This window comes from Entelurus aequoreus, linkage group LG21 (genome assembly GCF_033978785.1).
Source record: "Entelurus aequoreus isolate RoL-2023_Sb linkage group LG21, RoL_Eaeq_v1.1, whole genome shotgun sequence".
In the NCBI taxonomy this organism is placed as follows: Eukaryota; Metazoa; Chordata; class Actinopteri; order Syngnathiformes; family Syngnathidae; genus Entelurus; species Entelurus aequoreus.
Genome location: NC_084751.1, coordinates 6,796,556 through 6,810,894, shown reverse-complemented (window position 1 = coordinate 6,810,894; position 14,339 = coordinate 6,796,556). Strand labels below are relative to the sequence as shown.

Below are 14,339 nucleotides of genomic sequence, written 5' to 3'. Positions count from 1 at the left end.
AGCATGTGAAGCTAATGGCTAACATCTTCAAACATTAGCTGATGTCATGCTAAGGAAGTTAGCATGTGAAGCTAATGGCTAACATGTTCAAACATTAGCTAATGTCATGCTAATATACTTAGCATGTGAAGCTAATGGCTAACGTGTTCAAACATTAGCTGATGTCATGCTAATATACTTAGCATGTAAAGCTAATGGCTAACATCTTCAAACATTAGCTGATGTCATGCTAATATACTTAGCATGTGAAGCTAATGGCTAACATCTTCAAACATTAGCTGATGTCATGCTAAGGAAGCTAGCATGTGAAGCTAATGGCTAACATCTTCAAACATTAGCTGATGCCAGGCTAAGGAAGTTAGCATGTGAAGCTAATGGCTAACATGTTCAAACATTAGCTGATGCCAGGTTAAGGAAGTTAGCATGTGAAGCTAATGGCTAACATGTTCAAACATTAGCTGATGTCATGCTAATATACTTAGCATGTGAAGCTAATGGCTAACATCTTCAAACATTAGCTGATGTCATGCTAATATACTTAGCATGTGAAGCTAATGGCTAACATCTTCAAACATTAGCTGATGTCATGCTAAGGAAGTTAGCATGCGAAGCTAATGGCTAACATCTTCAAACATTAGCTGATGCCAGGCTAAGGAAGTTAGCATGTGAAGCTAATGGCTAACATGTTCAAACATTAGCTGATGTCATGCTAATATATTTAGCATGTGAAGCTAATGGCTAACATGTTCAAACATTAGCTGATGTCATGCTAATATACTTAGCATGTGAAGCTAATGGCTAACATGTTCAAACATTAGCTGATGTCATGCTAATATACTTAGCATGTTTCTTCCCAGTAATATGCTGCATCCTTTCTTTAGCGCTCCTTCATGGTCGCCGCTGTAGTTTGCCGTCATGAACTCTCCACGTCCAACGGCGGCAAGAGTCGGGCGCAGGAACACAGCGAAGCCACAGACACGCCTCCTGGATCTGCCAATCACAGCACACCGACTTCCTGTCCAGCGTCTCCAAGGTGAAAGCAGCCATGGCCACCTGAAAGGTGGTGTTGTCATGGAAACTTTCAGCGGACAAGATGGCGGAGGAAGTGGTTCTCCCGCTCTCTTACCTGCTCGCTGATTCCGACTGCGACGTGTCCCACCTGGACCAGCTGACGTTCTCTGATCCTCAGACAATCCCCCTGGGCGTCCTCAATCCACACGTCCACACCTGTCGGTCACATGACCACGTCAAACGTCCAGCCGTCGCCATGCGCCCGTCGCTGGGTACCTTGGAAGCAGCGTGAGGGTGTGCCACATGCCCACGGACCCTCCGTGCCACATGCCCACGGACCCTCCGTGCCACATGCCCACGGACCCTCCGTGCGGTCTCCACAGGAAGACAGAACACCTGAGCTGAGGTCATCGGACGAGCACTCCGAGTCCTTTGGGGACAAAAGAGATTGAAGAGGACCTACTTGGACACGTCACACACTTGGTCACACACCCGGTCACACACCCAGTCACACACCCGGTCACACACCTTGGCACACACTTGGTCACACACCCGGTCACACAACTGGTCACACACCTGGTCACACACCCGGTCACACACACCTGGTCACACACTTGGTCACACACCCGGTCACACACCCAGTCACACACCCGGTAACACACCTTGGCACACACCCGGTCACACACCCGGTCACACACCCAGTCATACACTTGGTCACACACTTGGTCACACACCCGGTCACACACCCGGTCACGCACCCGGTCACACACCCGGTCACACACTTGGTCACACACCCGGTCACACACCCGGTCACACACTTGGTCACACACCCGGTCACACACTTGGTCACACACCCGGTCACACACCCGGTCACACACTTGGTCACACACCCGGTCACACACCCGGTCACACACTTGGTCACACACTTGGTCACACACCTGGTCACACACCCGGTCACACACTTGGTCACACACCTGGTCACACACCCGGTCACACACCCGGTCACACACCTGGTCACACACCCGGTCACACACCCGGTCACACACTTGGTCACACACCCGGTCACACACCCGGTCACACACTTGGTCACACAGCCGGTCACACACCCGGTCACACTCTTGGTCACACACCCGGTCACACACCCGGTCACACACCCGGTCAAACACCCGGTCACACACTTGGTCACACACCTGGTCACACACCCGGTCACACCCCCGGTCAAATACCGAGTCAAACACCGAGTCAAACACTTGGTCACACACCCGGTCACACACCCGGTCACACACCCGGTCACACACTTGGTCACACACCCGGCTAAAACACCGAGTCAAACACCGAGTCAAACCCTTGGTCACACACCCGGTCAAACACAGAGTCAAACACAGAGTCACACACTTGGTCACACACCCGGTCACACACTTGGTCACACACCCGGTCACACACCCGGTCACACACCCGGTCACACACCTGGTCACACACCCGGTCACACACCCGGTCACACAACTGGTCACACACCTGGTCACACACCCGGTCACACACACCTGGTCACACACCTGGTCACACACCCGGTAACACACCTTGGCACACACTTGGTCACACACCCAGTCACACACTTGGTCACACACCCGGTCACAAACCCGGTCACACACCTGGTCACACACTTGGTCACACACCCGGTCACACACCCAGTCACACACCCGGTAACACACCTTGGCACACACCCGGTCACACACCCGGTCACACACCCAGTCATACACTTGGTCACACACTTGGTCACACACCCGGTCACACACCCGGTCACGCACCCGGTCACACACCCGGTCACACACTTGGTCACACACCCGGTCACACACCCGGTCACACACTTGGTCACACACCCGGTCACACACTTGGTCACACACCCGGTCACACACCCGGTCACACACTTGGTCACACACCCGGTCACACACCCGGTCACACACTTGGTCACACACTTGGTCACACACCCGGTCAAACACAGAGTCAAACACCGAGTCAAACACTTGGTCACACACCCGGTCACACACCCGGTCACACACTTGGTCACACACCCGGTCACACACCCGGTCACACACCCGGTCAAACACCGAGTCAAACACCGAGTCAAACACTTGGTCACACACCCGGTCAAACACTGATTCAAACACCGAGTCAAACACAGAGTCACACACCTGGTCACACACCCGGTCACACACCCGGTCACACACTTGGTCACACACCTGGTCACACACCCGGTCACACACCCGGTCACACACCTGGTCACACACCCGGTCACACACCCGGTCACACACCCGGTCACACACTTGGTCACACACCCGGTCACACACTTGGTCACACACCCGGTCACACACCCGGTCACACACCCGGTCAAACACCCGGTCACACACTTGGTCACACACCTGGTCACACACCCGGTCACACCCCCGGTCAAATACCGAGTCAAACACCGAGTCAAACACTTGGTCACACACCCGGTCACACACCCGGTCACACACCCGGTCACACACTTGGTCACACACCCGGCTAAAACACCGAGTCAAACACCGAGTCAAACCCTTGGTCACACACCCGGTCAAACACAGAGTCAAACACAGAGTCACACACTTGGTCACACACCCGGTCACACACTTGGTCACACACCCGGTCAAACACAGAGTCAAACACAGAGTCACAGACTTGGTCACACACCCGGTCACACACCCGGTCACACACTTGGTCACACACTTGGTCACACACCCGGTCACACACCCGTTCAAACACCGAGTCAAACACCAAGTCAAACACTTGCTCACACACCTGGTCAAACACTGAGTCAAACACTTGGTCACACACCCGGTCACACACCCGGTCACACACTTGGTCACACACCCGGTCACACACCCGGTCACACACCCGGTCAAACACCGAGTCAAACACCGAGTCAAACACTTGGTCACACACCCGGTCAAACACTGATTCAAACACCGAGTCAAACACAGAGTCACACACCTGGTCACACACCCGGTCACACACCTGGTCTGAGGTGTCGGCTTGTGAGGAGCTGCTGAAGCAGGAGGGGGGGTCATCTCGCGGTTCTGGGGACGGGGTCATGTGAGGTCTGGGTAGGGGGGTCATGTGAGGTCTGGGTAGGGGGGTCGTGTGAGGTCTGGGTAGGGGGGTCGTGTGAGGTCTGGGTAGGGGGGTCGTGTGAGGTCTGGGTAGGGGGGTCATGTGAGGTCTGGGTAGGGGGGTCGTGTGAGGTCTGGGTAGGGGGGTCATGTGAGGTCTGGGTAGGGGGGTCATGTGAGGTCTGAAGTCCACACCTGCAAGACACAGGAAGAAGACATGACCTTTAACCTTGACCTTGATTGACAACTTCCTGTTCACCATCTTGGGCGTCTGATCCTCGCCAGGTGTGATGCGTCTGTCGTCCTCGCTGCAGCAGAGGGAAGAAACCTCGAAGTCTTTGCACGTATCGTGTGGACTCTTCCTCGTCCTGGTCCTGGTCCTGGTCCTGGTCCTGGTCCTCGTCCTCCCGGTCCCCCTCGTAGTCCAGGTCTGTCCTCAGCCCACCTGTGTAGATGTCCACGTCCGCGTCCGCGTCCCAGTCTCCTTCGTCCCTCAAAGACCTGGGCTGGCATTCCCACTCCGACGCCAGCGAGTCCGCATCGTCGTGATCCTCGTCCATCGCCGTGGTCCTCCAAGGACTCACCCAGTGCATTGTGGGAGCCGTGGTGTCCAGTGAGGCCAAGGGGGCGGAGTTTCTGTCCCATAGCTTGTCACAGGCCAGTTGGACGGACGCAGGACGCAGACCGCCAACTGCGGAGCATGTCGTTGTGGTCACATGTCAGTGTGGGCGGGGCCATGGCCTTTCACAAACCTGCTCCGAGGGCCTTGGCGCTTTTCCTCCGCAGCTGACTGGCCGACGCCCGCCTGACCGCGTCCTTCCGCAGTCCGGCCCGGAACACTTTGACCGTCATGGCGTTGCAGCCGGGCGGCACCTCCCACAGGGGCGGGGGCTCCTTGGCAATCTGACAAACGACGACAGGTGTAGAGCGTGATGGTGCATAAAGGGGCGTGGCTTACGTGCAGACACAGCGGCTGAGAGAAACGGCGGATCCACGGCTGGCGGCCGGTCAGCATGTGGAGAAACATGCAGCAGCTGCTCCACACGTCCACCTTGGCACTCAGGCGCGCCCCGCATGCCACCTCGGGGGCCATGTGGGTCTCCGTGCCGGGCAGGGCCCCGCCTCCACGCCCACGCGGGAGGGAGAGGAGAAAAGTACAATATTCACAATGGCAATAATGTGAAGGACGCCCACGCCCAACTGCAATGCTGCCAAACACCCAGACCCAGACCCAGACCCAGACCCAGACCCAGACCCAGACCCACACCCAGACCCAGACCCAGACCCGGAGCCGAAGCGGAACTGAAATGCTGGCGAAATTTCTCACAGCAGCATGCGTCAATTATGAAGTTACACGACTCAGTTAGCATTTACTAACTAGCATGTAGTAACTAACATGTAGTAACTAGCATGTAGTAACTAACATGTAGTAACTAGCATGTAGTAACTAACATGTAGTAACTAGCATGTAGTAACTAGCATGTAGTAACTAGCATGTAGTAACTAACATGTAGTAACTAGCATGTAGTAACTAGCATGTAGTAACTAGCATGTAGTAAATAACATGTAGTAACTAGCATGTAGTAACTAGCATGTAGTAACTAACATGTAGTAACTAACATGTAGTAACTAGCATGTAGTAACTAACATGTAGTAACTAGCATGTAGTAACTAGCATGTAGTAACTAGCATGTAGTAAATAACATGTAGTAACTAGCATGTAGTAACTAGCATGTAGTAACTAACATGTAGTAACTAGCATGTAGTAACTAGCATGTAGTAACTAACATGTAGTAACTGGCATGTAGTAAGTAACATGTAGTAACTAGCATGTAGTAACTAACATGTAGTAACTAACATGTAGTAACTAACATGTAGTAACTAGCATGTAGTAACTAGCATGTAGTAACTAACATGTAGTAACTAGCATGTTGTAACTAGCATGTAGTAACTAACATGTAGTAACTAGCATGTAGTAACTAGCATGTAGTAAATAAATGTAGTAACTAGCATGTAGTAACTAGCATATAGTAACTAGCAAACCATGAGAGCATGAGGTGAAGTGAACATGCTAACAGTTAGCATATGTTACGTAACAATATGACTCTGAGCTGCAAGGTGACACAATTAGCCTGACAATGTTAGCCTGCTCATGTTATCATGCTAACAGTTAGCATAAGTCACATAGCAACACATGTGACTCTGGAGGGGGGGGGGGGGGGGTACAGAGGTTTTTTACCCATAAAGTAAGCACTCACACCAGACAAATAATCAGAGGTTTTTTACCCATAAAGTAAGCACTCACACCAGACAAATAATCAGAGGTTTTTTTACCCATAAAGTAAGCACTCACACCAGACAAATAATCAGAGGTTTTTTACCCATAAAGTAAGCACTCACACCAGACAAATAATCAGAGGTTTTTTTACCCATAAAGTAAGCACTCACACCAGACAAATAATCAGAGGTTTTTTACCCATAAAGTAAGCACTCACACCAGACAAATAATCAGAGGTTTTTTACCCATAAGGCTTTTGGTGCTCAGACCGCTGGAGTCCAACATGTGGGACAGTCCAAAGTCACACAGGAAGGTGTGTGTGCAGTCCCAGGACAGCAGCACGTTGTCCACTGTACACACACACACACACACACACACACACACACACACACACACACACACACACACACACACACACACAGACACACACACACACACACACACACACACACACACACAGACACACACACACACCCACAGACACACAGAGACACACACGCACACACACACACAGAGACACACACACACACAGAGACACACACACACACACACACACACACACAGAGACACACACACACAGACACACAGAGACACACACACACACACACAGACACACACACACACACACACACACACAGACACACACACACACACACACACACACACACACACACAGACACACACAGACACACACACACACACACACACACACACACACAGACACACACAGACACACACACACACACAGAGACACACACACACACACACACACACACACACAGACACACACACACACACAGACACACACACACACACACACACACACACACACACACACACACACACACACACACACACAGAGACACACACACACACACACACACACACACACACACACACACACACACACACACACACAGGTGATCCTACGTGCGGTGTGTGTGTTCCTAGGTGTAGTGGATGTGTGACCTTTGACATCCAGGTGCAGCACCTTGCAGCGGTGCAGGTGTTGCAGCGCCCCCAGTGTCTGGTGCAGGAAGTGCAGAGCCAAGTCTTCAGGAAGGCGACGGGCGGACTTCATCAGCTGAGCCAGACTGGCTGAGGAGGAACACGCCGCTCCGTGATTGGCTGTCAGCAAAGGTGCGGGAGGTCAAAGGTTACCTGGCTTCAGGTCCATGAAGAGCACAGCATTAGGCCCCTCCCTCACGGCCCCGAAGAGGCGCAGGACGCGAGGAGAGTCCAGGACGCTCCACGCCGTCACTTCCTCCTCCTTGAAGCGACTAAGAGGAAGCTGAGAGCACACGCCATGACACACACACCTGTGCACCTGCTCCACCTTCTCACCTTCTTGGCGGCACAGGTGAAGCCACTCGTCTTGTCCCGCACACACAACACGTCTCCGTAGCAACCGCTGTGGATGTGACCAACCACGCCATACTCCTCCCCCTCACGGTAACCACACCTGCTGGCACGCAGCTTCTACGCACAACAACACACCTGTTACCTGTTTACTCACACACACACACCTGTTACCTGTTTACTCACACAACACACCTGCTGGCACGCAGCTTCTACGCACAACAACACACCTGTTACCTGTTTACTCACACACACACACCTGTTACCTGTTTACTCACACAACACACCTGCTGGCACGCAGCTTCTACGCACAACAACACACCTGTTACCTGTTTACTCACACACACACACCTGTTACCTGTTTACTCTCACACACACCTGTTACCTGTTTACTCACACAACACACCTGTTACCTGTTTACTCTCACACACACCTGTTACCTGTTTACTCACACACACACACCTGTTACCTGTTTACTCACACACACACACCTGTTACCTGTTTACTCACACACACACACCTGTTACCTGTTTACTCACACACACACACCTGTTACCTGTTTACTCACACACACACACCTGTTACCTGTTTACTCACACACACCTGTTACCTGTTTACTCACACAACACACCTGTTACCTGTTTACTCACACACACACACCTGTTACCTGTTTACTCTCACACACACCTGTTACCTGTTTACTCACACACACACCTGTTACCTGTTTACTCACACACACACCTGTTACCTGTTTACTCACACAACACACCTGTTACCTGTTTACTCTCACACACACCTGTTACCTGTTTACTCACACAACACACCTGTTACCTGTTTACTCACACAACACACCTGTTACCTGTTTACTCTCACACACACCTGTTACCTGTTTACTCACACAACACACCTGTTACCTGTTTACTCACACAACACACCTGTTACCTGTTTACTCACACACACACCTGTTACCTGTTTACTCACACACACACCTGTTACCTGTTTACTCACACAACACACCTGTTACCTGTTTACTCACACAACACACCTGTTACCTGTTTACTCACACAACACACCTGTTACCTGTTTACTCACACAACACACCTGTTACCTGTTTACTCACACACACACACCTGTTACCTGTTTACTCACACACACACACCTGTTACCTGTTTACTCACACACACACACCTGTTACCTGTTTACTCACACAACACACCTGTTACCTGTTTACTCACACACACACACCTGTTACCTGTTTACTCTCACACACACCTGTTACCTGTTTACTCACACACACACACCTGTTACCTGTTTACTCACACACACACCTGTTACCTGTTTACTCACACAACACACCTGTTACCTGTTTACTCTCACACACACCTGTTACCTGTTTACTCACACAACACACCTGTTACCTGTTTACTCACACAACACACCTGTTACCTGTTTACTCTCACACACACCTGTTACCTGTTTACTCACACAACACACCTGTTACCTGTTTACTCACACAACACACCTGTTACCTGTTTACTCACACACACACCTGTTACCTGTTTACTCACACACACACCTGTTACCTGTTTACTCACACAACACACCTGTTACCTGTTTACTCACACAACACACCTGTTACCTGTTTACTCACACAACACACCTGTTACCTGTTTACTCACACAACACACCTGTTACCTGTTTACTCACACACACACACCTGTTACCTGTTTACTCACACAACACACCTGTTACCTGTTTACTCACACACACACCTGTTACCTGTTTACTCACACAACACACCTGTTACCTGTTTACTCACACACACACCTGTTACCTGTTTACTCACACACACACCTGTTACCTGTTTGTAGTGTGTTGGGTTGTGTAATGTGTGTAATTGTGTAGGTAGTTGTGTGTGTAGTGTGTGTGTACGTACGTGGTGAAGTAAGCAATCCCTGGTGAGGACATGAAGTAGTCTTCCAGTCCACCAGGGGGCGTCTTGGTGTTGTTGTGTGGATGAGAGAGAAAAGTGAATGTTTAGATAACATCATCACTTTGGCGTCCAGGTGTTGCGTGTCAGCGTCGGCACAGGTGTGTGACAGTGAGTGGGCGGAGCCAGCTTCCAACATGGAGGGGGGGATGAAGTCAGACTCCCTTACAGGGTCAAAGGTCATAGGTGAGACATCAAGGTGAGAAAAGTCTGAGTCGTCACTTTTGGATTGACACGCCTCATCTGATGAAGATGAAGATGAAGATGAAGATGATGAGGATGAAGACGCAACTCGTATGTCTGTGGCGCCATATTGAAGTGGGCGGGGCTGCCAGTCCTTAAAGGGTGTGGGCGGGGCTATAATGTCATCAAGTCCGTCTGCTTTGGACCAATCAGTGTCCTCATCTTCTTCACTTATCAGGTCACACTGGTAGGGGGCGTGGCTCATGGCGGTGACACGCCTGCGAAGGAAATGACATCATGTGTGAAGAGGAAGTAGCTACCATGTGACTTGCCGTCGTCTTGCTACCTGAACACGGCCCGCAGGTGACGCTGCGACTCGGAGATGTCGCTAGGACTGAACTCCTGCACGTCCTCAACCTGTGCACAGTCACACCGTCCCTAATCAAGTGGCCACAATCACACCGTCCTAATCAAGTGGCCACAATCACACCGTCCCTAATCAAGTGGCCACAATCACACCGTCCCTAATCAAGTGGCCTCAGTCACACCGTCCCTAATCAAGTGGCCACAATCACACCGTCCCTAATCAAGTGGCCACGGTCACACCGTCCCTAATCAAGTGGCCACGGTCACACCGTCCCTAATCAAGTGGCCACAATCACACCGTCCCTAATCAAGTGGCCTCAGTCACACCGTCCCTAATCAAGTGGCCACAATCACACCGTCCCTAATCAAGTGGCCACGATCACACCGTCCCTAATCAAGTGGCCACAGTCACACCGTCCCTAATCAAGTGGCCTCAGTCACACCGTCCCTAATCAAGTGGCCACAGTCACACCGTCCCTAATCAAGTGGCCACGGTCACACCGTCCCTAATCAATTGACCATGTCCTTGTGTGTGTGTGTGTGCACAGTCCTACTGTACCTAATCAAGTGGCCATGTGTGTGTGCACTGTCCTACTGTCCCTAATCAAGTGGCCTCAGTCACACCGTCCCTAATCAAGTGGCCTCAGTCACACCGTCCCTAATCAAGTGGCCACGGTCACACCGTCCCTAATCAATTGACCATGTGCTTGTGTGTGTGTGTGTGCACAGTCCTACTGTACCTAATCAAGTGGCCATGTGTGTGTGCACTGTCCTACTGTCCCTAATCAAGTGCCTCAGTCACACCGTCCCTAATCAAGTGGCCTCAGTCACACCGTCCCTAATCAATTGACCATGTGCTTGTGTGTGTGTGTGTGCACAGTCCTACTGTACCTAATCAAGTGGCCATGTGTGTGTGCACTGTCCTACTGTCCCTAATCAAGTGGCCTCAGTCACACCGTCCCTAATCAAGTGGCCACGGTCACACCGTCCCTAATCAATTGACCATGTGCTTGTGTGTGTGTGTGTGCACAGTCCTACTGTACCTAATCAAGTGGCCATGTGTGTGTGCACTGTCCTACTGTCCCTAATCAAGTGGCCTCAGTCACACCGTCCCTAATCAAGTGGCCACGGTCACACCGTCCCTAATCAAGTGGCCTCAGTCACACCGTCCCTAATCAAGTGGCCACAGTCACACCGTCCCTAATCAAGTGGCCACAATCACACCGTCCCTAATCAAGTGGCCTCAGTCACACCGTCCCTAATCAAGTGGCCACAATCACACCGTCCCTAATCAAGTGGCCACGGTCACACCGTCCCTAATCAAGTGGCCACGGTCACACCGTCCCTAATCAATTGACCATGTGCTTGTGTGTGTGTGTGTGCACAGTCCTACTGTACCTAATCAAGTGGCCATGTGTGTGTGCACTGTCCTACTGTCCCTAATCAAGTGGCCATATGTGTGTGTGCAGTCACACTGTACCTAATCAAATGGCCATATGTGTGTGTGCAGTCACACTGCTACCTAATCAAATGGCCATATGTGTGTGTGCAGTCACACTGTACCTAATCAAATGGCCATATGTGTGTGTGCGCAGGCCAACTGTCCCTAATTAAATGACCTTCTTTGTGTGAAGTCACACCATTCCTAATAAAGTGACCATGTGTGTGTGTGTGTGTGTGTGTGTGTGTGTGTGTGTGTGTGTGTGTGTGCGTCTCACTCTCAGCCTGTGCCACGACCGACACGGCGTCCAGGTGTGTGTTGTCCAGGTGTGTGTTGTCCAGGTGTGCAGCAGTTCCCAGCAGCATGGCGCGACCTCTGATGTTGGAGGCAGTGGTCATGTGACCGTGGAGGTGAAAGGTCACCACAGAAATAGCGAGAGCAGCAGCTGCGGTCGCCATGTTGACAAGGAGAGTCAGCGTGTTCACTTCCTGTTTGCTGAGGTCCACACTTAGTTCACTTCCTGTTTGCTGAGGTCCACACTTACCTGTGGGCTCGCACCTGTCCTCCTGTCTGGACTTCTGCTGCTCGACTCAGGGGTCACCTCGCCACTTCCTGCCCCCCCCCCACACACACTCTCCTCATTGGTCAACCCCTGACCTACTCCCCCCCCCCCCTGCATATTCTATTCTGGACCAGCTGGTGTACTCACTGACACTCTGCATGTGTGTGTGTGTGTGTGTGTGTATTTGTATGTATATATATGTGTGGGTGTGTGTATTTGTATGTATATATATATGTGTGTGTGTGTGTGTATTTGTATGTATATATATGTGTGGGTGTGTGTATTTGTATGTATATATATATGGGGTGTGTGTATTTGTATGTATATATATGTGTGTGTGTGTGTGTATTTTGTATGTATATATATTGTGGGTGTGTGTATTTGTATGTATATATATGTGTGTGTGTGTATTTGTATGTATATATATATGTGTGTGTGTGTGTATTTGTATGTATATATATGTGTGTGTGTGTATTTGTATGTATATATGGGGGGTTATGTATATATATATGTGTGTGTGTGTGTTTGTATGTATATATTATGTGTGTGTGTGTATTTGTATGTATATATATGTGGGTGTGTGTATTTGTATGTATATATATATGTGTGTGTGTGTGTATGATGTATATGTGTGTGTGTGTATTGTATGTATATATATGTGTGTGTGTGTATTTGTATGTATAATATATGTGTGTGTGTGTGTATTTGTATGTATATATATATGTGGGTGTGTGTATTTGTATGTATATATATGTGTGTGTGTGTATTTGTATGTATATATATATGTGTGTGTGTGTGTATTTGTATGTATATATATATGTGGGTGTGTGTATTTGTATGTATATATATATATGTGTGTGTGTGTATTTGTATGTATATATATATGTGTGTGTGTGTGTATTTGTATGTATATATATATGTGGGTGTTGCTATTTGTATGTATATATATATGTGGGTGTGTGTATTTGTATGTATATATATGTGTGGGTGTGTGTATTTGTATGTATATATATATGTGGGTGTGTGTATTTGTATGTATATATATGTGTGGGTGTGTGTATTTGTATGTATATATATATGTGGGTGTGTGTATTTGTATGTATATATATGTGGGTGTGTGTATTTGTATGTATATATATGTGGGTGTGTGTATTTGTATGTATATATAATGTGTGTGTGTGTGTATTTGTATGTATATATATATGTGGGTGTGTGTATTTGTATGTATATATATGTGTGGGTGTGTGTATTTGTATGTATATATATGTGTGGGTGTGTGTATTTGTATGTATATATATGTGTGGGTGTGTGTATTTGTATGTATATATATATGTGAGGGTGTTGTTGTATATTGGTATTGTATATATATATATGTGGGTGTGTGTATTTGTATGTATATATATATGTGGGTGTGTGTATTTGTATGTATATATATATGTGGGTGTGTGTAATTGTAATGTATATATATATGTGGGTGTGTGTATTTGTATGTATATATATATGTGGGTGTGTGTATTGTATGTATATATATATATGTGGGTGTGTGTATTTGTATGTATATATATATGTGGGCTGTGTGTATTTGTATGTATATATATATGTGGGTGTGTGTATTTGTTGTATATATATGTGGGTGTGTATTTGTATGTATATATATATGTGGGTGTGTGTATTTGTATGTATATATATGTGTGGGTGTGTGTATTTGTATGTATATATATATGTGGGTGTGTGTATTTGTATGTATATATATGTGTGGTGTGTGTATTTGTATGTATATATATATGTGTGGGTGTGTGTATTTGTATGTATATATATATGTGGGTGTGTGTATTTGTATGTATATATATATATGTGGGTGGTGTATTTGTATGTATATATATGTGGTGTGTGTATTGTATGTATATATATATGTGGGGTGTGTATTTGTATGTATATATATATATGTGGGTGTGTGTATTTGTATGTATATATATGTGGGTGTGTGTATTTGTATGTATATATATGTGGGGTGTGTGTATTTG

General features: G+C 48.6%; 1 protein-coding gene across 1 annotated transcript; it reads right to left on the bottom strand.

The window, feature by feature from the left end:
* Positions 1-598: 598 nt before the first annotated feature.
* Positions 599-12,329, bottom strand: LOC133638984 (mitogen-activated protein kinase kinase kinase 14-like). The gene is made up of 16 exons (XM_062032038.1): positions 12,298-12,329; positions 12,030-12,198; positions 10,293-10,361; positions 9,710-10,224; positions 7,969-7,985; positions 7,759-7,893; positions 7,576-7,705; positions 7,384-7,512; positions 6,660-6,764; positions 5,095-5,258; positions 4,889-5,039; positions 4,396-4,827; positions 4,042-4,331; positions 1,288-1,441; positions 1,127-1,227; positions 599-1,053 (listed from the first exon to the last, which is right to left on the bottom strand). Exons 2-16 carry the CDS (start codon positions 12,149-12,151, stop codon positions 889-891), a joined length of 2,679 nt encoding a protein of 892 aa, XP_061888022.1. The 5' UTR covers positions 12,152-12,198; positions 12,298-12,329; the 3' UTR covers positions 599-888.
* Positions 12,330-14,339: the final 2,010 nt, after the last annotated feature.